At 39.6% G+C, this 22,057-nt stretch overlaps 1 protein-coding gene across 2 annotated transcripts in view; it reads left to right on the top strand.

Moving 5' to 3' along the window:
* The window catches only part of MTAP (methylthioadenosine phosphorylase), a 55,947-nt gene extending 35,962 nt beyond the window's left edge, over nucleotides 1-19,985 (top strand). The window contains exons 7-9 of one of the 2 annotated variants that reach the window (XM_023203873.3): nucleotides 8,935-9,174; nucleotides 13,686-13,808; nucleotides 16,323-19,985. In XM_023203873.3, the coding sequence (XP_023059641.1) occupies nucleotides 8,935-9,174; nucleotides 13,686-13,808; nucleotides 16,323-16,361 (402 nt within the window). In that variant the 3' untranslated portion in view covers nucleotides 16,362-19,985. The remainder of the gene's footprint in view (nucleotides 1-8,934; nucleotides 9,175-13,685; nucleotides 13,809-16,322) is intronic. The other variant, XM_023203874.3, reaches the window with a different exon arrangement.
* Nucleotides 19,986-22,057: the final 2,072 nt, after the last annotated feature.

The following is a 22,057-nucleotide window of genomic DNA, read 5'->3' as shown; positions in this document are numbered from 1 at the left end:
TTTCCTTCAGAGTACCACCATCGTTCTTCACAGAAATATTTTAAAAAAAAGAAAAATCCTAAAATTTATATGAGACCAAAAAAGAGCCCACATAGCCAAAGCAAGACTAAGTAAAAAGAACAATCTGGAGGTATCACATTACCTGACAACAAACTATACTACAAGGCTATAGTTACCAAAACAGCATCGTACTGGTATAAAAGTAGGCATGTAGACCAGTGGAACAGAATAGTGTACCCAGAAATAAGGCCAAATATTTACAGCCAACTGATCTTTGAAAAAGCAAAACAAAAACATACACTGGGGAAAAGACACCCTGTTTAACAAAGGATGCAGGATAATTGGCAAGCCAGATGTAGAAGAATGAAACTGGATCTTCATCTCTCATCTTACATAAAAATCAATTAAAGATGGATCAAAGACTTAAATCTAAGATCTGAAACCATAAAAGTGCTAGAAGATAACATTGGAAAAACCTAGCTAGGCCTTGGCTTAGGCAAGCAGTTCATGATCAACAACCCAAAAGCAAATGCAACAAAAACTAAGACAAATAGATGCAATTTAATTAATCTAAAATGCTTCAGCACAACAACAAAAAATAATAATCAGCGGAATAAAGTGACCACCCACAGAAAGGGAGAAAATATTCGCAAACTGTGCGTTCAATAGAGGACCAGTATCCAGAATCTACAAGGAACTGAAACAAATCAACAAGGAAAAAAAAAAAAAAACATTAAAAAGTGGGCTAAGTACCTGAATAGGCAATTTTCAAAACACGTGGTCAATAAACATATGAAAAAATGCTCAAAATCACTAATCCAGGAAATGCAATTTAAAACTACAATGCGATACCACCTTACTCCTGCAAGAATGGCCATAATTTAAAAATAAAAAAATAATAGATGTTGGTGTAGATGTGGTGTAAAGGGAACACTTTTACACTGCTGGTATGAATGTAAACTAGTACAATGGAAAACCATATAAAGATTCCTTACAGAACTAAAAGTAGAACTACCATGTGATCCAGCAATCCCACTCCTGTGTGTCTACCCAGAGGAAAATAAGTCATTGTATGAAAAAGACACTTGCACACAGATGTTTGTAGCAGCACAACTTGCAATTGTAAAAACTATGGAACCAACCTAAATGCCCATTGACCAATGAGTGAATAAAGAAAATGTGGTGTATATATACAGCATGGGTGTGATGGTTAATACTGAGTGTCAAGTTGATTGGATTGAAGGATACAGAGTATTGATCCTGGTTGTGCCTGTGAAGGTGTTGCCAAAGGAGAGTAACATTTGAGTCAGTGGGCTGGGAAAGGCAGACCCACCCTTAATGTGGGTGGGCACAGTCTAATCAGCTGCCAGCATGGCTAGAATATAAGCAGGCAGAAAAATGTGAAAAAAGAGACTGGCCTAGCCTCCCAGCCTGTATCTTTCTCCTGTGCTGGATACTTCCTGTGCTCAAACGTCAGACTCCAAGTTCTTCATTTTTGGAACTTTGACTGGCTCTCCTTGCTCCTCAGCCTGCAGACGGCCTATTGTGGGACCTTGTGATAATGTGAGTTAATACTTAATAAACTCCCCTTTATCTATCTGTCCCATTAGTTCTGTCCCTCTAGAGAATCCTGACCTATACAGATTTTAGTACCAGGACTGGTTATAGAGGAACAGAATATTAATGATGGAGTTCTTTTGTTGGTATGGGGGTTTCTGGAGTTGGCTGCTTAATATGATTAGACCCAAAGATGCTAAGGACTCTACTTCTGATAATATGGAGAACACCAATAGTCCTTGGCATGAACTGTTTAGAGAGTTATGCAAAATAAATACATTTGAGACTCCTGATTCATCATTCGTGAGAGGCAAGGACTCTACATAATACCTTTGACCATATGTGGAATCACCCTTAGTGACTCTGTACATAATAACTTTGACCATGTGTGGAGAACCAGGGAACATAATGAAGCCGGTTGGTTGCTCCTAAGTTCAGTGGACAAAGTGATGAAAGAAAATAATGAACTCAGGGATTCTGTCTCCCAGCTCCAGAAGCAGATGCAGAACCTCGAATCTGCTAGGATTGCTCTGAATGAGAGTCCTATCTCCTGTAGAGAAAGAGCTGAAATTGTGGAAAAACAGACACAAGCTCTTATCGTGTGTGTGGCCGACCTGCAGTGAAAGGTACATGCACAGCCTCACCAGGTGTCTACTGTTAAACTGAGAGCATTGATTGAAAACGAAGGGGCCCTGCAACTTGGAATTGGGATGTGTGGTAGGACCCTGATGAAGCTGGGGACCCTAAGTTTGAAAAAACTGATGAACCTTATTTTCCAGAAGAAGCAGCTTTCCCATCCCCAGAAGTGGCAACATTCCCTCCCTGACCTATGCTGCCATCAGCCTTTTCACCTTTGTCTGAGGAGATAAACCCTGTGTGGCCTGAGGCAAGAGTGATGGCCTCCCCTGAGGCAGTTGCCAGGCAAGATAATGTTGATTCTTCTCAGGAGCCACCCCTAAAACCACCATTTGCTTCTAGACCTATAACTGGACTGAAGTCCCAGCAGACCCCTAGTGGTGAGGTTGAGATTGTGACCCATGAGGTGGTGCGCTACGTTTAAAAAGAACCGCTTGAGTTTTCTGATTTATATAAACAGAAATCTGGAGAACAGGCATGGGAATGGATACTAATGGTGTGGGATAATGGTCGAAGGAACAATGGAGTTGGATCAGGCTGAATTTATTGATTTGGGCCCACTAAGTAGGGACTCTGCATTTAATGTTGCAGCTCTGGGAGTTAAAAAAAGGTTCTAATTGTTTACTTGCTTGGTTAGCTGAAATATGGATTAAAAGGTGGTCCACTATGAACAAGCTGAAAATGCCTGATCTCCCTTGGTTTAATTTAGAGGAGGGGATCCAAAGGCTTATGGAAATTCAGATGATGGAGTGGATTAGTCACTTTAGACCTATTCATCCCTGGTGGTCCAGAAAATATGCCCTTGACCAATGCCTTGCAGAAAGATTTGTGAGGGCAGCACTGGGATCTTTGAAGAGCCCTGTAATTGCTCTTCTCTGTATGTCAGATCTCACTGTGGAAACCACAGTCACTCAACTATAAAACTTAAATACAGTGGGAATAATTGGATTCCAAGGTGGCAGGGGCCATGGCAGCACTCAGCCGTCAAAGGCAAAGTGAGCATAGCTACCGTAATGGACAGCAGAGGCAAAGCGGCAATCAGAATAGTCTGACTCGTGTAAAGCTCTGGCATTGGCTAATTAATTACAGCATTGCTAGAAGTAAAATTGATAGGAGGCCTACTGCATTCCTACTTAATTTATATAAGCAGAAACTTCTAGGTCAAATGGACAAAAGACTAATTTGAATTATAAAAACAGAATCACAGCCCCTCAACCAATTTCTAGACTTTAGCTAGTTTACAGACCCAGAACCCCTTGAATGAAGGGGAGGCCGGGTCCCCTTGAGGAAGGACCCCACTATATTACTAACAATTTATGCTGTGAATCTTTCTCCCATCCTTCCCCAAGGAGACCTCCGACCTTTTACCAGGGTAACTGTGCATTGGGGAAAGGAAATAATCAGACATTTCAGGGACTACTGGACACTGGCTGTGAGCTGACATTGATTCCAGGGAACCCAAAACGTAATGTGGTCCTCCAGTTAAAGTAGGGGCTTATGGAAGTCAGGTAATTAATAGAGTTATAGCTCAGGTCTGACTTGCAGTGGGTCTTATGGGTGCCCAGACTCATCCTGTGGTCATTTCCCCAGTGCCAGAATGCATAACTGGCATAGAATGCATAACATACTTAGCACCTGGCAGAACCCCCACATTGGCTCCCTGACTGGTCAGGTGATGGCTGTTATGGTGGGAAAGGCCAAATGGAAGCCCTTCGAGCCGCCTCTACCTAGAAAAATAGTAAAGCAAAAACAATAGCACATCCCTGGAGGGATTGCAGAGATTAGTACCACCATTAAGGACTTGAAAAACTCAGGGGTGGTGATTCCTACTACATCCCCATTTAGCTCTCCCATTTGGCCCATAGAGAAGACAGATGGATCTTGGGGAGAGTGACAGTGAATTATAATAAGCTTAACCAAGAGATGACTCCAGTTGCAGCTGTTGTACCAAATGTGGTTTCATTACTTGAGCAAATTAACACTTCTCCTGGTACCTGGTATGTAGCCATTGATTTGGAAATGCCTTTTCCTCCATTCCTGTCCATAAGGCCCACCAGAAGCAATTTGCCTTCATCTGGCAAGGCCAGCAGTATACCTTTACTGTCCTACCCTCAGGGGTATATCAACTCTCCAGTTTTGTGTCATAATCTTATTCAGAGAGACCTTGATCGCTTTTTGCTTCCACAGGATATCACAATGGTCCATTACATTGATGACAGTATGCTGATTGGATCCAGTGAGAAAGAAGTAGCATACACACTGGACTTATTGGTGAGGCCTTTGCATGCCAGAGGATGGGAAATAAATCTGACTAAACTTCAGAGACCTTCTACCTCAGTAAAATTTCTAGGGGGTCCGGTGGTGTGGGGCCTGTCAAGATATTCCTTCTAAGGTGAAGGATAAGTTGCTACATTTGTCCCCTCCTACAACCAAGAAAGAGGCCTAGTGAGCCTATTTGGATTTTGGAGGCAATACATTCCTCATTTGAGTGCGTTGCTCTGGCCCATCTATCGAGTGACCCAAAAGTCTGCCAATTTTGAGTGGGTCCAGAACAGGAGAAGGCTCTGCAACAGTTCCAGGCTGCTGTGCAAACTGTTGTGCCATTTGGGCCATATGATCCAGCAAATCCAATGGTGCTTGAGGTGTCAGTGGCAGATAGGGATGCTGTTTGGAGCCTTTGGCAGACCCCCATAGGTGAATTACAGTGGAGCCCTCTAGGATTTTGGAGCAAGGTCCTGCCATCTTCTGCAGATAACTACTCTCCTTTTGAGAGACTGCCCTTGGCCTGTTACTGGACTTTGGTGGAAAGTGAACATTTGACTATGGGTCATCAAGTCACCATGCCACCTGAACTGCCTATCATGAACTGGGGGCTTTCTCACTTGTCTAGCCATAAAGTGGGTTGTGCACAGCAGCATTCAGTTATCAAATGGAAATGGTATATTATATATATATGACTAGGCTCAAGCAGGTCCTGAAGGCATGTTGCTGTGCCCATGCATAGCATCCATCCTTGCCACCTGGATACTTTGGGCTCCTCCTACCTTTAAGTCAACAGGCTAAGAAGGGAATTACAGTGCTGGCTGGAGTGATTGACCCGGACTATCAAGATGAAATCAGTCTACTAATCCACAATGGAGGTAAAGAAGAGTATGCATGGAATACAGGAGATCCATTAGGGTGTCTCTTAGTATTACCCTGCCCTGTAATTAAGGTCATTGGGAAACTACAACAGCGCAATCCAGGCAGGACTACAAATGACCCAGTTTCTTCAGAAATGAAGATTTCAGTCACTCCACCAGGAAAAAGACCACAACCTACTGAGGTGCTTGCTGAAGGCAAAGGGAATATAGAATGGGTAGTAGAAGGTAGTCATTGATACCAGCTACAACCCTGTGACCAGCTACAGAAATGAGGACTGTAATTGTCATGAGGATTTCCTCCTCCTCTTGTTAAACACATGTTTGTGCATGTATACAATTGTACTAAGAGAATATCTTCATTTTATTTTCTTTCTCCTTTATTATATGACATAAGATTCATTGACTTCACATCAACATTTAAATATTGCTAACTTTATGTAGTAGTATTTGGATTGGTGTTTGGTGCATTTCTAGTTGCGCAAAGGATAGTTGTATTATGTTAGGCATAATTATGACCTTATTATTGTCTTTATATGAAGATTATGGTCTCAGGAGATGTGTATGGATTCATGTGGACTTGTGATGGTTAATACTGAGTGTCAACTTGATTGGATTGAAGGATACAAAGTATTGATCCTGGATGTGTCTGTGAGGGTGTTGCCAAAGGAGATTAACATTTGAGTCAGTGGGCTGGGAAAGGCAGACCCACCCTTAATCTGGTGGGCACAATCTAATCAGCTACCAGCATGGCTAGAATATAAGCAGGCAGAAGAATGTTAAAAGAGAGACTAGCCTAGTCCCCCAGTCTACATCTTTCTCCCATGCTTTATGCTTCCTGCCTTCCAACATCAAACTCCAAGTTCTTCGTTTTGGAACTTGGACTGGCTCTCCTTGCTCCTCAGCCTGCAAATGGCCCATTGTGGGACCTTGTGATCATGTGAGTTAATACTTAATAAACTCCCCTTTATTAGTTATGTCCCTCTAGAGAACTCTAATACAATGGAATACTACTTAGCCATAAAAAAGGAACAAAATTATGGCATTTTCAGCAACCTGGATGGAGTTGGAGACCATTATTCTCAGTGAAGTAACTGGGGAATGGAAAACCAAATATCATTATGTTCTCATTCGTAAGTGGGAGCTAAGCTATGGGGATGCAAAGGCAGAAGAATGATATAATGGGGCCGGGCGCGAATGGGGCCGGACGTGGTGGCTCACGCCTGTAATCCCACCACTTTGGGAGAACGAGGTGGGTGGCTCAGGAGGTCAGGAGTTCAAGACCAGCCTGGCCAAGATGGTGAAAGGGGTCTCTACTAAAATACAAAAAAAATAAAATAAAATTAGCTGGCCGTGGTGGCGGGCACCTGTAATCCCAGCTAATCAGGAGGCTGAGGCGGAGAACTGCCTGAACCTGAGAGGCCGAGGTTGCAGTGAGCCAAGATCACGCTAATGCACTCCAGCGTGGGCAACAGAGTGAAACTCCATCTCAAAAAAAAAAAAAAAAAAGATATAATGGACTTTGGGGCCTCGTGGGGAAGTGGGAGGAGGAGGATCAGTGATAGGAGACTACACATTGGGTACAATGTACATTTCTTGGGTGACAGGTGCATCAAAATCCCAGAAGTCACTACTAAAGAACTTATACATATCACAATAAACCACCTGCTCCCCAAAAACTATTGAAACAAAAAAAAAAGCCTGGTAATAGTGGTTTCCCTTGGGAAGGGACAGTGGTTTTCCTTGTACTATTTAAGTTTTGTACCATGTACAAGTATGTGTTCCAAAAGCAGTGTTACTTCTATTCATTTTAGGAGTTAATATGAAAGTCCTGACATTAAATCTGTTTAGGCTGGTGATCTAATATTGCTAGTTCCTTGGTGAGGGTTGTGGTAGTTTCACTACCACATCCGTCTTTTTAGTAGTTCACAGTGGTTACACAAAGTAAGAAAATGAAATCATCTTAACCTCAGACCTGGACCTGGACCCTGCATTTGATATTTTTTGCTACCTTAAGATAGTGTTAGCTGTTCTTAAAGGAATGTAAAATGCTGGTTCAGGTGGCTGACATATATTCATAGCCTCCATTTCTTCCTCCTCCTCACAAGCATGGTACCTATCTCCCAAAGTGCCAGAGTGAGGATGAGGACTTGTCAAGAGCCATTCATTTCTAGAAGCACTCTGAACTTTAGCCAAGGCATACAACTCAGTTATTCGGGATCTTTAAAGACATTATTGAACCAGCAGGAGTGGGCTTAGTATGTCTTAATTTTGGGGGGGAAAAGGAGGTGGGGTAGAGATTTAGGCTTTTGCATTTGTAACATATACTTTTTAGGGAAAAGTGTTAATTAAGCAAAATTTTATTTTCAGCATTTGTAAGATAAACATGATGTAGCGTCAACTGTTCATTGTCCATAGCTTGCTAAATTTTGAGTTGCCAAGACTCTTGTTAAAATTCTGTTTCCCATTGCAGTGGCATAGTGTAAGTTATTTTTTAAGGAAATAAGTTAATTTGTTTATGTGATGAGCACACGTGCTGGTGAGACTTTGCCCAGATTGGAGACTTTGACTTTGAGTCGCTCCACTTTATTTATAGAGTTTCCCAGGAAGGTTAGCCAAATATGTGTAGAAGCTGCCAGTATTAATAATTGTTAGAAGACCAGCTTAGTGCATACAGCGTACCTGGCATGCTTCTCTACTTGTGTATACCTTAGTACATTTAATCTTCCTCATACATTTGAGTTATGTGATATCATTATTCTCAGTTTACACTTGAGAAAACTAAGGCATACAGAGATGATTTTTCAACAGTGCTTCAGTAAGTTAACAGTTAAGTTGAAAAGACTATTTTTTTTTAATTTAAAGGGAATATTGAAGCATAAGCTAAGAAAAAATGAAGGTAATTAATAACTTGAAGATTAGATGTGAAGTATTAAATAAAACGCTGGAGAAAACGATCAGACTTTTCAATGATGTTTCTAAAAACCCATGCCTAACCTTGCTGCTAAAGGAATTCCAAGATGTTTATCCCTGAACAGAAAAACAATCAGCACAAGTCTGTGGAAAGGCAGTAGGCAAAAGAGAAATCACTTTCTAACCAGAAAAAGCTTTTACAGAAGTCTTCAGATTCTGTATTTTTAAAAGTAATGAGAATTAGCTTTTCAGAAACCTGGAAATAGAACTCAACACACCTGTTTGAGAAGATGAGCGATGAGAGGCATCTTAGCTTAGCCTGCGAGGTTGAAAGTTAAGACTCAAGTCTGTATTCTCAAACCAGCTTAGTCTCTTAAAGTTGTTAAGAAGCAGATGAGATTAAAGCATATAAACAAATGCCTGGTGAGTAGAAAGAGCTCGGTGCTCACTTGTGTAGCTATTAGTTTCTATATGCAAAGGGCTGGGGAAACAAGAGGATTATGTAAATGAGAAAGGGTCCAGGAAACACCCTTCCGTGGTCCTCTTCTGAGAGCCTGGCAGATAGTAGGCATTTATTATGGTGACAAATCGTCTTTAAGAAATCAACTTGTTAAACATTGGGGGGAAATGCAGCCTTAAGTTGTGCACATACTTGTATGTTTTGAAGTTTCTGGTTTTTCTTTTCTAGGTTCTTATAGAGACTGCTAAGAAGCTAGGACTCCGGTGCCACTCCAAGGGGACAATGGTCACAATCGAGGGACCTCGTTTTAGCTCCCGGGCAGAAAGCTTCATGTTCCGCACCTGGGGGGCGGATGTTATCAACATGACCACAGTTCCAGAGGTGGTTCTTGCTAAGGAGGCTGGAATTTGTTATGCAAGTATCGCCATGGCAACAGATTATGACTGCTGGAAGGAGCATGAGGAAGCAGTAGGTGGAATTCTCTTCTGAGCACATATAGCATGGGTTTCTGGGTGCCAATAAGAGGATGTCTTAAGTATTTGTTTCTATTAAATTAGTTTCAGAAAGTGCCTTTCTACAAGGTTTTAAGTTGTCAACATTTTCTGTAGTTCCTATTGGAAGGTAAGAACAAAGATCATAGGAAAGAAAGAGACACTTTTACCCAAAGATTAATAGTGAATAGTACATTGTAGGCATGTAGATGTGTTGAGAATCATGCTATGACCTGGTCCTTACTTTAAGGATAAAGGTGTATTTTGATTGCCAATCTCTTCTGCTGTGCTACTTTTTGTTTTCAAGAAGGAAAAAAATCTATAACTTAACCCTTTCCTTGTGAGAGGGCTGTATGTTCACATCCATCTATTTAACCTACCGTGGCGGAATATTATGTTCAGCATAGAAATGTGAGAGCAAATAGACAAGTCCTTAAGGAGACAACATTCTGTTAATGGAGATAGAAGTTAAGCAAACCAATATAAGAACGCTAACGGTTATAAAGAAATAGAATGGCGAGGTACAAGGGTACAGTAGGTCAACTGAATAGAGTTGACCAGACCAAATATTTGAAGTATGAGAAGCCTTCCTGTTTTAAGTGTGATGGGCAAGAAGGGCATGATTGAGTAGAGTGGAAAGGAGGGAGACCGGGGAGAAGGGAGAGAGAGGAGGGATGCGCTACAGCCGGGCCAGGCCTTATAGACCATGGAAAGGGTTTCAGATGGAAGTTCAGTGAGGGGTTCAGGCAGAGAAGGCAGCAGGATCCAGCTGGAATTTGAGGACACTGGAACAATGTCAGCTTCTAAAACAAAACAAAACTTTAAACATCTGTGTAAGTACAGGGTGGAATATAATGAATTCCAGGTACCCGTCACTTAGGTTCCACAATTAGCCATGGCCAATCTTGTGTCATAGGTACGTCCCTACCTAATTCTCTCTCCCCTGCCCTCATTGTGAAGTAAAGATTTTCCTAAAAGGTCTTTTTAAAATTAAGTTATAACCATGCCATCATTGTACAAAAATAGTGATATTGATTTCTTAATATAATCAAATATTCAGACTATTCCTTTTTCCTACAGTCTCATAATTTTTAACAATTTGATCAAATCAGAATCCCTTACAATCCATACGTTGTATTTTAATGATATACCTCTTGTCTCTTTTAATCTGATTTTCACCTCTCTCTCTTTTTATTCCTTGTATTACTTGAAGAAACTAGATCATTTGTCCTGTCATTTATCTCATTTTAAGATAAAGAAAGGGACAAAACTGCAGTCACTTTTGAAGTAAGGAAAACATTTAGGGGTGACCTTTCTGAGCACATTTAGGGTAAGTGACGTCTCCAAAGAGGACTAATATTGTACCACCGTTTTAGAGAGTTGTTTGTTTTACTATCTAATTTCACATAAAATGGGGTTAGGTCTTTTTGCCACCTGTCCATCCATGTGTACAGTGTTTTGGGTCGTAGATGAACACAGGTTCTTTGTTTTTCATGAATTCCTTATGATGACCCCTCAGTGTAATAGACTGTTTGCTTAGTACTAGGATGCCTTTTATGTAAGAGATTTGCAAATTCTTACATTAAGTCACAACATCATATCTTATTTGGCAGCTTTGGTAACCTAAAGAACAACTCAGCCTCGTAATGTCAAGAAGCTGCTTCCAATTAATAGGAAACTCCAGCCCCTGCCACACCCTGAGAGCGGTTTGCTTCCCGCCTGTGGCTTTCTGCTCAGTCTAATAACATATGTCTCCTCCTTTGTAGAACCAGCAGTGATTTCCTTTAGTAGCCAAAGGATGTTGGGGAAATAGTCAGCTGGAGCTACTTTATTGAAAAGCAGAGAAATTAAGCTCTGTAAATGGAAAGGCTTGAAGATAGTGTTAAATGCCACAAGGAGGGCCCACATAAAGATGGCATTATTTCAGCCAATTGCGTGTATCGTTGTGCTTTGTGCAGATGTGCAGCCTGGCGTGGCAAGAAGGATTTGGAGTTTTCTAAACTCATCTTCAGATTCTAGTTGCTCCATTTTCTTGTCACATTGGGCAAGTTATTTCACTTGTTTACTCTTCTGTAGAATGAAGCCAGGGCTCTGGGTGAGCAGTGGAGGTTGTTTAGTCATTGTTTAGTCAGTTAGACCTTGAAGGATTACTGGAATAATTAAACCAAATGATATATGTAAAACAACTGGTATAATGCTGGCTCATAAGAGGGTGGTCATCAGACGGTGACTCTGATGGAGTGGGGGGCCCGAGAGGTGGGTAGTGCCTGGGAAAGGCATTTGAACTGCACCTTGAACAGAGGGTTTATTGTGGGAAGGATGTTTTGGGTGAAGCCCAACAGCTGGAACAAAGAAAAGGGAGGTCAGTATCTATACAGAAATAACCAGTCACAGGAAAAATATATAAGGAAATAAGTAAATACAAGGCAAATTTCTTGGATGCTTCACGTCTCTGCATTCAAAGACTCAGCTTAAAATATATCATTTACATGCACCTGGCAGATACCCAGCCTGTCATTGCTTTGTGTTCCCATAGTAGTGCAGACTCCCCTCTGCTGCAGTCTTCATCATTTTTTCCTATACACATCTTGGTGTTTGTGGGTGGGGTCTGGACTATACTTAAGGAAATAGAAAGGTGTAATCCTTGTGTCCCTGCATGTTGGATTTCTTCGAAGCATAGGAAAGCATGTCAAATACTCTATCTCTGATGGTAATTTTATATTCACTTTCTTCAACTTTTTCTTATGAAGCTATTTTAGTCATATACAGAAGTAGCCAATAGCATGAGCTTCCATGAATTCAGCATCTAGCTTCAACCATTATATTAACTTACAACCAATATGATTATGACTCCCATCAATAATTTTATCCATAAACAGTTCAGGAGGTATCTAACATGAGCACATTATCATTTTCATTCTCCAATAATAATTCTTTAATATACCCAGCCAAAATTTAAATTTCTTGTTAAATGCCTTAAATTATATTTCTGGTTGCAAGCTTTTTATGAAGGAACCAGATCGTTTGTCCTGTTGAGTTTCCCACAGTCTGAATTGCTGAAATTGTCTCCTTGGAGTAGTTTAATAGGCTTCTGTGTCCTCTGTGTTGTCTATAAATTGGTAGCTAGATTTAGATATTTAATCAGATTCAGGTGTCTTAAGGTAGCATTTTATTTTTTCGTCAGGAAGCACATAATGAGTGGTTTATTTGGGATTTTGTTTGTTTGGTTCTGTTTGTGATGTTAGCAGCCAATCCATTAATTCACTGGGAGCCATAAAAATGGTGGTATTTTAATTTCATAATATTTTTCTTTATTACTGGAATAATTTTCTAAGGAGAAACATACTTCTGTTTGATTATCCAGTGTAGCAATAGTTTTAACATTGTAATCCATTTGACTGTGGACATGAAGAGAACAGCCACATCTTTCTAGACCATACTAACCCATTATACATCTGAGATATTTTCTCAGATACCATATTGAAATCTGCATTAGTCTGTTATCACATTGCTATAGAGAAATACCTAAAACTGGGTAATTTATAAAGAAAAGAGGTTTAATTGGCTTATGGTTCTACAGGCTGTATGGGAAGTGTGATGGTGGCATCTGCTCAGCTTCTGGGGAGGCCTCAGGAAACTTCCAATCATGGTGGAAGGCAAAAGGAGAGTGAGGCATCTCACATGGTGGGAGCAGGAGCAAGAGAGAGAGAGAGGGGAGAGGTGCTGTACACTTTTTAACAATCAGATCTCACAAGAACTCACTATCAGTAGAACAGCACCTGAGGATGCTGCTAAACCATTCATGAGAAATCCAACCCCATGATCCAACCGCCTCCCACCAGGCCCCACCTCTGACAGTTCGACATGAGATTTGGTGAGGACACAGATCCAAACGATATCAGAATTCATCAGTGCTTTTCAGAGATGTCACTGAGTTTCTCCAGGACCTCCCTAGGTCTCCTAGGACTAAGACCATCTTGATAAATTCAGAACTTGAACTCAGGGGTTTAAATGTAGAATAAAAAGACTTCACAAGTCATGTTTTTCTTACTCTGTCTGGACTGTTGTAACAAAATACCATAGCATGGGTGGCTTCTGAATAACAGAAGTTTATTTTTCACATTTCTGGAAGTTGAGAAGTCCAAGATCAAGGGACTGGCACATTTGGTGTCTAGTGAGAGCCCACTTTCTCATAGACAGCCATCTTCTCACTGGAACCTCACACGGTGGAAGGGGCCCTCGAAGAATGGCACTGGGGCCTCTTTTGTAAGGTCATTAATCCTATCCACGAGGACTCTGCTTTCATGACCTAATTGCCTCCCAAGTGCCCAACCTCCAAATCCACTACATTGAGGATTAGGTTTCAACAGATAAATTGAGGGGACACAAAACATTTAGACTATAGCAAGGCTGGAACTCAGAAAAATGTTTTATGACAAGCAGTGGAATTTTAAGTTCCAGTAACCTCCAGTGCTGTTGTTTCTCTAGGTTTCGGTGGACCGGGTCTTAAAGACCCTCAAGGAAAATGCTAATAAAGCCAAAAGCTTATTGCTGACTACCATACCTCAGATAGGGTCCACAGAATGGTCAGAAACCCTCCATAACCTGAAGGTAAGTGTCAGCCATGTACAATCAGGCATGTCTGTAGACTCTCTATTCTTTTCTTACGTGCATTTCACTTTTGGTCCTCATGTATTTTATGCCAGCCTAGATGTTTTCAACAAGTTTTTGTGACATCTACTACCATACTAACCACTTGTGAAATTGAATAGTCATATTTTCTGGCTGGTAATGCAAGACCATTGCGAGAGTTTTATTATCTAGTGTACCAGATCCTTCACATTGTCCTGCTCTGTAGTATCCCTAAGTCTTACTTCAGAAGATTGATAGTGCTTTCTCTGCATATTGCTTACATTGTTGACAAAGCTATTTTCTCCTTGGCAGATCCATTCAAATTTGTGGCAATCCTTTAAAGCCAAAACTCTGACAATAGTACCAAAATGGTGCCAGAAAATATCTGCTTAAGGTTAATCATGCATCAAACTAAACAGTAATTAATGATACATCTGGGATGTTTGTAGATTGATAGCTTTCCAACTCTAGTATTAATTCTCAGAATATAATTTAAACTAACTGATAAACTCAGAGTTGCATGATTTTTGTTTGGGCACTTTGTGACTCTTCTTAACCACATAGGGAAAGAATTGCCTCAAAGTGATCAGATACTGCATTCCCCTACTATCCAAAGAGGACCATACCTCGAAGTCTCCTAGAATACACCTGTACTTTTGGGTCTTCTGGCGGTGGTGGAGAGAGGATTTGAAAGGTTGATCTAAGCCCTCCTTACCTGAATTACCACCTAGGAGCTCTGGAATAAGAGAGCCACAGATTTAGTATAATGAGGACGTTGTATGGTGGTAAGTGACTGCCAATCACTGGGCATGGCGGAGCCTTGATGTGTAATGTTTGCTGATTTACATAGTACAAGTGCTCCAGTACGGCCAATTTCACACTACTAATGTGAAGCCACTGACGAGTTGAGAAGTGATACACATAGTCAGCTCTTGCAAGCTGGTACGAACAGGATCCAGCACACCACTGTAACTAAGGTGTCTCTCAGCAGTTAGGACTGACAGTCAGGAATGCTGGAATTTGTAGTTTATCTTCCCTACTAAGAAACAAATTATTGGTTTCAACACTGTATACCTAGGAGCTAAATGTTATTTAATGAATAAATGATATCCCCTTTCCCCCATGAAGTGTTTTATCGTAATAGAGATGCAGGAGACCCTTGTTATTAGAATTAAAAGGGAAAAAAATACATTTGAGTGCAGTCAAGTAGCACAACTGGAGCTTGCATAAAAAACGCATGTTGGTTTGCCAGAAATGTGACTCGTACTATTATTAGCAAAATGTCATAGAAGTTTGCTTGTTTGTTTGTTTGAGACGGAGTCTCATTCTGTCACCCAAGCTGGAGTGCAGTGGCACGATCTCAGCTCACTGCAACCTCCGCCTCCCAGGTTCAAGCGATTCTCTTGCCTCAGCCTCCTGAGTAGCTGGGATTACGGGCACGCACCACCACGCCCAGCTAATTTTTGTATTTTTAGTAGAGACGGGGTTTCATCATGTTGGTCAGGCTGGTCTTGAACTCCTGACCTCATGATCTACCCACCTCGGCCCCCCAAGGTGCTGGGATTACAGGCGTGAGCCACTGCGCCCGGCCAAGTTTATTTTTTTTAAGTCTCCCAACTGACCCCACTTTGACCATAGTCTTTCAAAAGCTTGAAGTTAATTTCTCAAGTAATATATTTACTGTTTTAGCTTTATTTTTAAGTAAAAATGCTTGGAGAGTAGAAATCAGTGTTCTCCTTTCCTGGAGCTTCTGAAATTGTGTGGTTTTATTTGTATGCATTTTTAAAGAGGCTTAGTTTACGTAGCTTTCATCGGATTTTCAAAGGGGGTTATGAGAGAAAGAGAGAGAGAGAGAGAGATAAATATATATATATATATATTTAGAGAGAGAGAAAATTAGGAATTCCTGCTCTAGACAAAACTGAGAATCTTGGCCTTCATTCTGTAGCATTAAGGAACACCATACTAATAATCCCTTATTCTGGGGTAGTATTTTTAGTCCTCTAAGCACTGAAATATATATCATTCATTCACTCACTACGTCATTTCAGAAACACTTAGCACCTACTATATGTCAAGGTCTGGTTTGCAAAGTTAAAGACTTGTGATGATGATCCTATGGTGTTTGGAGATACAGACACATAAAAATTTCAATGATTTCTTGCAGTGGGATAAGGATAAGGGATAGAGGTTGCATAAACAATAATCCAGGCTGGGGGTTGGTGTGGCAATAAGTGATTATCAGAACAATGCTCTGAGATAAGCATTATTAACCTCACTTTACAGGAAAGGGAGGTGAAGAACCAAGAGTTTAGAGTACCTAAAGTTCCACATCTGGTTAGTGAACTTGAAAATTATCTGTAGAATTTATTTAAAGTGTATGTTTCCTGAGTCCTCACTTTGATCTAGAAAATCAAAATCTGTTTTTTTAAACAAAACATCTCAGTAATTATGCCCACATGTGAGTATCACTGCCTCCTTTCTTCCTTTCAGAATATGGCCCAGTTTTCTGTTTTATTACCAAGACATTAAAGTAGCATGACTGCCCAGGAGAAAAGAAGACATTCTAATTCCAGTCATTTTGGGAATTCCTGCTTAACTTGAAAAAAATATGGGAAAGACATGCAGCTTTCATGCCCTTGCCTGTCAAAGAGCATGTTGTAAGAAAGACAAGACATTGTGTGTATTAGAGACTCCTGAATGACTTGGACAACTTCAAAATACAGAAGAAAAGCAAATGACCAGTAAACGTGTGGGAAAAAATATTACATTTTAGGGGCAAAAAAAACCACCATTATCTTCTCCCCCTATTAAATTTGCAACAATAAAGGGTGGAGGGTAATCTCTACTTTCCTATACTGCCAAAGAATATGAGGAAGAAATGGGACTCTTTGATTATTTATTGATGCGACTGTAAATTGGTACAGTGTTTCTGGAGGGCGATTTGGTAAAATGCATCAAAAGACTTAAAAATACTGATGTACTTTGTGCTGGGTACTCTACATCTAGGAATTTCTCTTTAAAACCATATCAGAGATACATACAAAGAATTACATATAAAGAAGAGTGTTTAATAATGATAGTTATAATAACAAATAATTAAAACAATCTGAATACCCAGCAATTGGAGGCAAATTATGTCTTAGTTATAATTAGATTGTGAATCAGCCAACTGAAAATCCTTTTTGCATATTTTAATGTCCTAAAAAGACATGGTTGCTCTATATATGAAATGAAAAAAGGATGTGGTAGCATTTTATAGTACTAGTTTTGCTTTAAAATACTGCGTAAATATACAACAAAACTAGAAAGAAATATATATATAATCTTGTTATTGTATTTAGGGGAGGGATACTGGGATAATTTTTATTTTCTTTGAATCTTTCTGTGTCTTCACATTTTTCTACAATGAATATAATCAAATAGTAAAGTTGTTGTGAAAATAAAAATGTATTTAGAAAGATCCAGTTCTTGAAAACATTGTTTCTGGTAATGAAGCAGAATTTAAGATGGTAATATTAAGGTGAATGTCATTTAAGGGAGTTACATCTTTATTCTGCAAAAGAAGAGGATCATTGATTTCTGTACAGTCAGAACAATACTTGGGTATGCAACAGCTTTCTGAGAAAAGCTAGGTGTTTAATAGTGAGATAGTCTAAAAGTTAAACTATTTAAAAGACTAAAGGCACATTTTATGGTGTCTGATATTTTAAAAAGTGATGTTTGATTCTCCCTTTTATGAGTTAAATTATTTTACACGAGTTGGTGATTTTTGCTTTTTAATAAAGTGGACGCTTGCTTTTTTAACTCTTTTTTATTGTTAATTTTATAAAAATGCTTTTTGTTTTCTTCAGGTTTTTATCATGGGGAGATATTTTTCCTCAGAATTATTTTCTTTTCACTGTAGACTCTTACAGGATACTTAAGGATCAGGATACAGAACCTTTTATTTAAAGAGTTTGTAAAGTCAATGTGTTTGCGTCTATGAGATGGACTTCAAGATAATAAGCCGCTGATTGTAAACAAAACAGTTACTCTCCAGTATTAATCTGAGTCATTAGTGTGAGCCATTTGGGTCAAGTATGATTATGACCCTTGGATTCCCTCATGTAGTATTAAATTTTAACTCTGGTTATCCATTAGCAATCCATAGAGAACTTAATGAATCTGAACCCAGGCTTCTCTAGCTCTGTAACCTGTGATTGTTTTTGCTACAATATGATACATAGATGGTACCTTACTTTTCCTCATTCTTAGTAGGTGTCTGAATGTCAGGGTAAAAATATGGGCATTTTTCCTGCTGTGTTCAGAAAGTACAGTTCTCTCCAACTTGCAGAGGTACTTTTCTTGATTAAATAGCCTTCTCTAGCAACATCATTTTCAGACTAACCAAATGAATGCAGTATAGTCTTTTCTTTCACCCAATCATTCACGCCTTACGCAAAGCCAATATAATTTTCCTCATACCTTATGCTTGAGGATATTGTTGAAGAACACTTCCTGGAACACTTCTCACTTGTGATGCTGTACTAGTTTTTTTTAATTATTATTAAAGCTAGTATATTAAGTGAACACCATGGTCAGTTGTGAGCATTTTGGTTTCCCCAAAGGATGAATGGTGAGCATCATGAGAAGCTGTAGTTTAGTGACTTAGCCCTTATTGATTAATAGATTTACATGTACGTAGAAGTCTTTGTTGGCATTATAATCTGCTGTTGTGTTTGGCATTGATTTTCATAGTTTTGAGAATGACATCCTGGCCCTGTGGTCCCCGAGGGTCATAGTCCTTATGACCTGGCCCCTGTTCACTGCCCCCTTCATTAGCATGAGTCGCTATGCAGGGCCAGAGGTAGCTACTATGGCTTGTTTCAAGGAAGAAAACTCCGGGACAGTGGCACCCTCAGGATCAGAGGACAGCGAACTTCCCTGAAGAGGGAGTGACTGAGGTGACCCCCACCCTGCCCTGAGCCAGCCACCCTGCAGGTGCCATGTGAGCCTGCTTTGGCATCCACAGGATGCTCCTGGAGCCTCTTCTCTGGCTGTTACCTCAGGGGCATGGTTGTGGCCACACCAACACCTGTTTTCCAAATAATTATTCATTCTTGTGACAGTGGCCTGAACATGTTTTTCACTTTCTCAACAAGCATTTAGCCAGCACTTATCCAGTGAAACAATTTGATAAAGTTTCGAGGAGCATCAGCTGGGTTAGGAAGTCACGGACTGAGGAGTTTGTGCCACAATTTCTAGAGTCCCTCCTTGATGTGGTTTGGCTGTGTCCCCACCCAAATATCATCTTGAATTGTAGTTCCCATAATCCCCACATGTTGTGGGAGGGACCCAGTGGGAGGTAATTGAATCATGGAGGTGGTTACCCCCACACCGCTGTTCTCATGATAATGAGTTCTCACAAGACCTGTTGGTTTTATAAGGGGCTTTCCCCCCTTTTGCTTAGCACTTCTTCCTGCCATCATGTGAAGAAGGACGTGTTTGTTTCCCCTCCCACCAAGGTTGTAAGTTTCCTGAGGCCTTCCCAGCCATGTGGAACTGTGAGTTAATTAAACCTCTTTCCATTATAAATTACTCAGTCTTGGGCAGTCCTTTACAGCAGTGTGAGAACAGACTAATACACTCCTCATATGTTTTGAAGATTGTTGCACCTTGGAACACCAGTGTGCACGGAATCCGGCTCAATATATGTATTGGCCCAGCAAGGCAAAGAACTGAAGTTTCAACATGGAAGAACCTGTGTTGTCCTCATAATAGTATAGAATAATTCAAGATAGGCTAGAAGGACAGCAGTGAATGAAGACCGTGGAAGAAAAGAAGGAATGCCAAAGATGGAGTAAATCTACCAAGACTAGTAGGGTAGTCCAGAGGAAGCCGTTTCAAGGCCTGTTGCCAGCTGTGCCTTTGAGAACCTCGGGATCTGGAAGAATGAGGGGAATTTCTTCAGAAAGACAATTTCAGCATGCATTATTTCTTTGTTTTGGAGATTCACTCATGTTGTTGCATGCATCTCTAGCTTGTGCCCTTTTTATTGCCTAGTATTCTGTCATATGCCTATCTTACAATTTGATTATCTGTTCACCTGTTGATGAATGTTTGAATTGTTTCCATTTGAGGAATTTTACGAATAAAGCTGCTATAAGCATGAAATTACAAGTCTTTTTGTGAACATATTTTCACTTATGCAAATGCCTACACTCCCACCAGTAATTTTTTTTTTTTTTTTTTTTTTGAGACAGAGTCTCGCTCTGTCGCCCAGGCCCGAGTGCCGTGGCCAGATCTTGGCTCACTGCAAGCTCTGCCTCCTGGTTTTATGCCATTCTCCTGCCTCTGCTTCCCGAGTAGCTGGGACTACAGGCACCCACCCCCTCGCCTGGCTAGTTTTTTTGTATTTTTTAGTAGCGACAGGGTTTCACCATCCCACCAGTAATTTACAAGAATTCTTGACAAGGCTTGGTATTGTCAGCGTTTTTAATTTTAGCCATTCTGTTGGGTCTATTTTGATATCTCACTGTGGTTTTGATTTGCATTTTTCTGATTGAAGATGTTGAACTTCTTTTCATGTGCTTATTGGCCATTCACATATTTTGTGAACTATCTGTACAAATATTTTTATTAAAAAATTAGATTGTTTTATTATTGAATTGTAAGAATTGTTTATTCTGGATATACTCTTTTTCAGATATATGTATTGTGACTATTCTTAGTCTTTAGCTTGCCCTTTCATTTTCTTAATGATATCTTTCAAAGAACAAGTGTTTCATTTTGATGAAGCCTAGTTTATCAATTTTTTTTTATGGTTGGTGCTTTTTGTGTATTCCAAGAAATCTTTGCCTACTGATTGAATTACCTGTGTGCCCTTGTCAAAATCAATTTACCGTTTATCTATAGATCTGGATGATCTATTTATGTCATTTATCTATGTGTCTCTTCTTATGCCAATACTCCACTGTCTTGATTATTGTGGCTTTATGGTGTCTTGAAATTAAGTGTTGTTACGCTCTGCAGTCTTTTCCAAGATTGTTTTGGCTATCGGGTCCTTTCTTTATAAAGTTTATATTAAGCTTGTCCATTTTTCTTTAAGAAAAAAATCTGCTGGAATTGCTATTGGGATTGCACTGAATTTTTAGGTCGATTTGGGAAGAATTTACAATATTGAACCTTTCAATCCGTGAACATGGTATGTTTCTGCAGTTATTTGGGTCTTTTAAAATTTAAAATTTATCTCAGCAATGTTTTGTAATTTTAGTGAAGAAGTCTTGTATATCTTTTGTTAAATGTATTCCTAAATGTTTTGTGGAAATGTTATTGTAAATAGTACTTCAATTTCATTTTTAAGTTTATTGCTGGCATACAGAAATACATTTTATTTTTGTATATTGACTTTATATTCTGTAATCTTATTAAATTCAGTTAGTTCAGTAGTAGGTCTTATATTTATTTTATTGCAAGTGCCTTAGGGATACCTTGTGTTCACAATCATTTCATATATGATTAACAACAGTTTACTTCTTCTTTCCAGTCTTTACCTTTTGTTTCTTTTTGCTTTGTTGTATTGGCTGGGACCTTCAACCTAATGTTGAATAGAAGTGGTGTGAGTTGTTATTCTTGTCTTGCTCTCAACAGCAGGGGACAGCGTCTAGTTTTTCACTATTAAAATATGTTAGCTATAAGTTTTTTCTGTTTCATGTTTTTATCAGATTGAAGATCTCTTTTATTCCTATTTTGCCAAGAGTGTCATGAATGCGCGTTGAATTTCGCCAAGTACTTTTTCCTGCATCTACTGAGAAAATCTTGATTTTTCTCTTTTATTTTGTTAATGTAGATTCTTTAATGTTAAACTGATCTTGCATTCCTGGCACAAACCTTACTTAGTCATGGTATGTTATCCCTTTTATATAATGCTGGATTTGGTTTGCAAATATTTTGTTTGATTTTTACATCTATGCTCATGAGACAGATTGGTCTGTGATTTTCCTTTCTTGTAAGTCTTGTCAGGTGTCAGGGCTTGGTTAATTTTGACATTTACGAACATATATTTTTAACATAAAAATAAAAAAAAAAGACGACAGCCTGAATTGTTTATATACAGAATGTTAACCAAAAAGATTGAAAAAGGCTGGAACAGCAGGTTACATTTGATACCTAAAAATATTTTGCAGATGTAAGTGCATCTTGGAACTGTTATAGGCAAAAGCTTGGGAATGACTAAAATTCTCAGT

Source organism: Piliocolobus tephrosceles, chromosome 14 (genome assembly GCF_002776525.5).
Source record: "Piliocolobus tephrosceles isolate RC106 chromosome 14, ASM277652v3, whole genome shotgun sequence".
Taxonomy (NCBI): domain Eukaryota; kingdom Metazoa; phylum Chordata; class Mammalia; order Primates; family Cercopithecidae; genus Piliocolobus; species Piliocolobus tephrosceles.
This window is presented reverse-complemented; position numbering and strand designations above follow the sequence as displayed.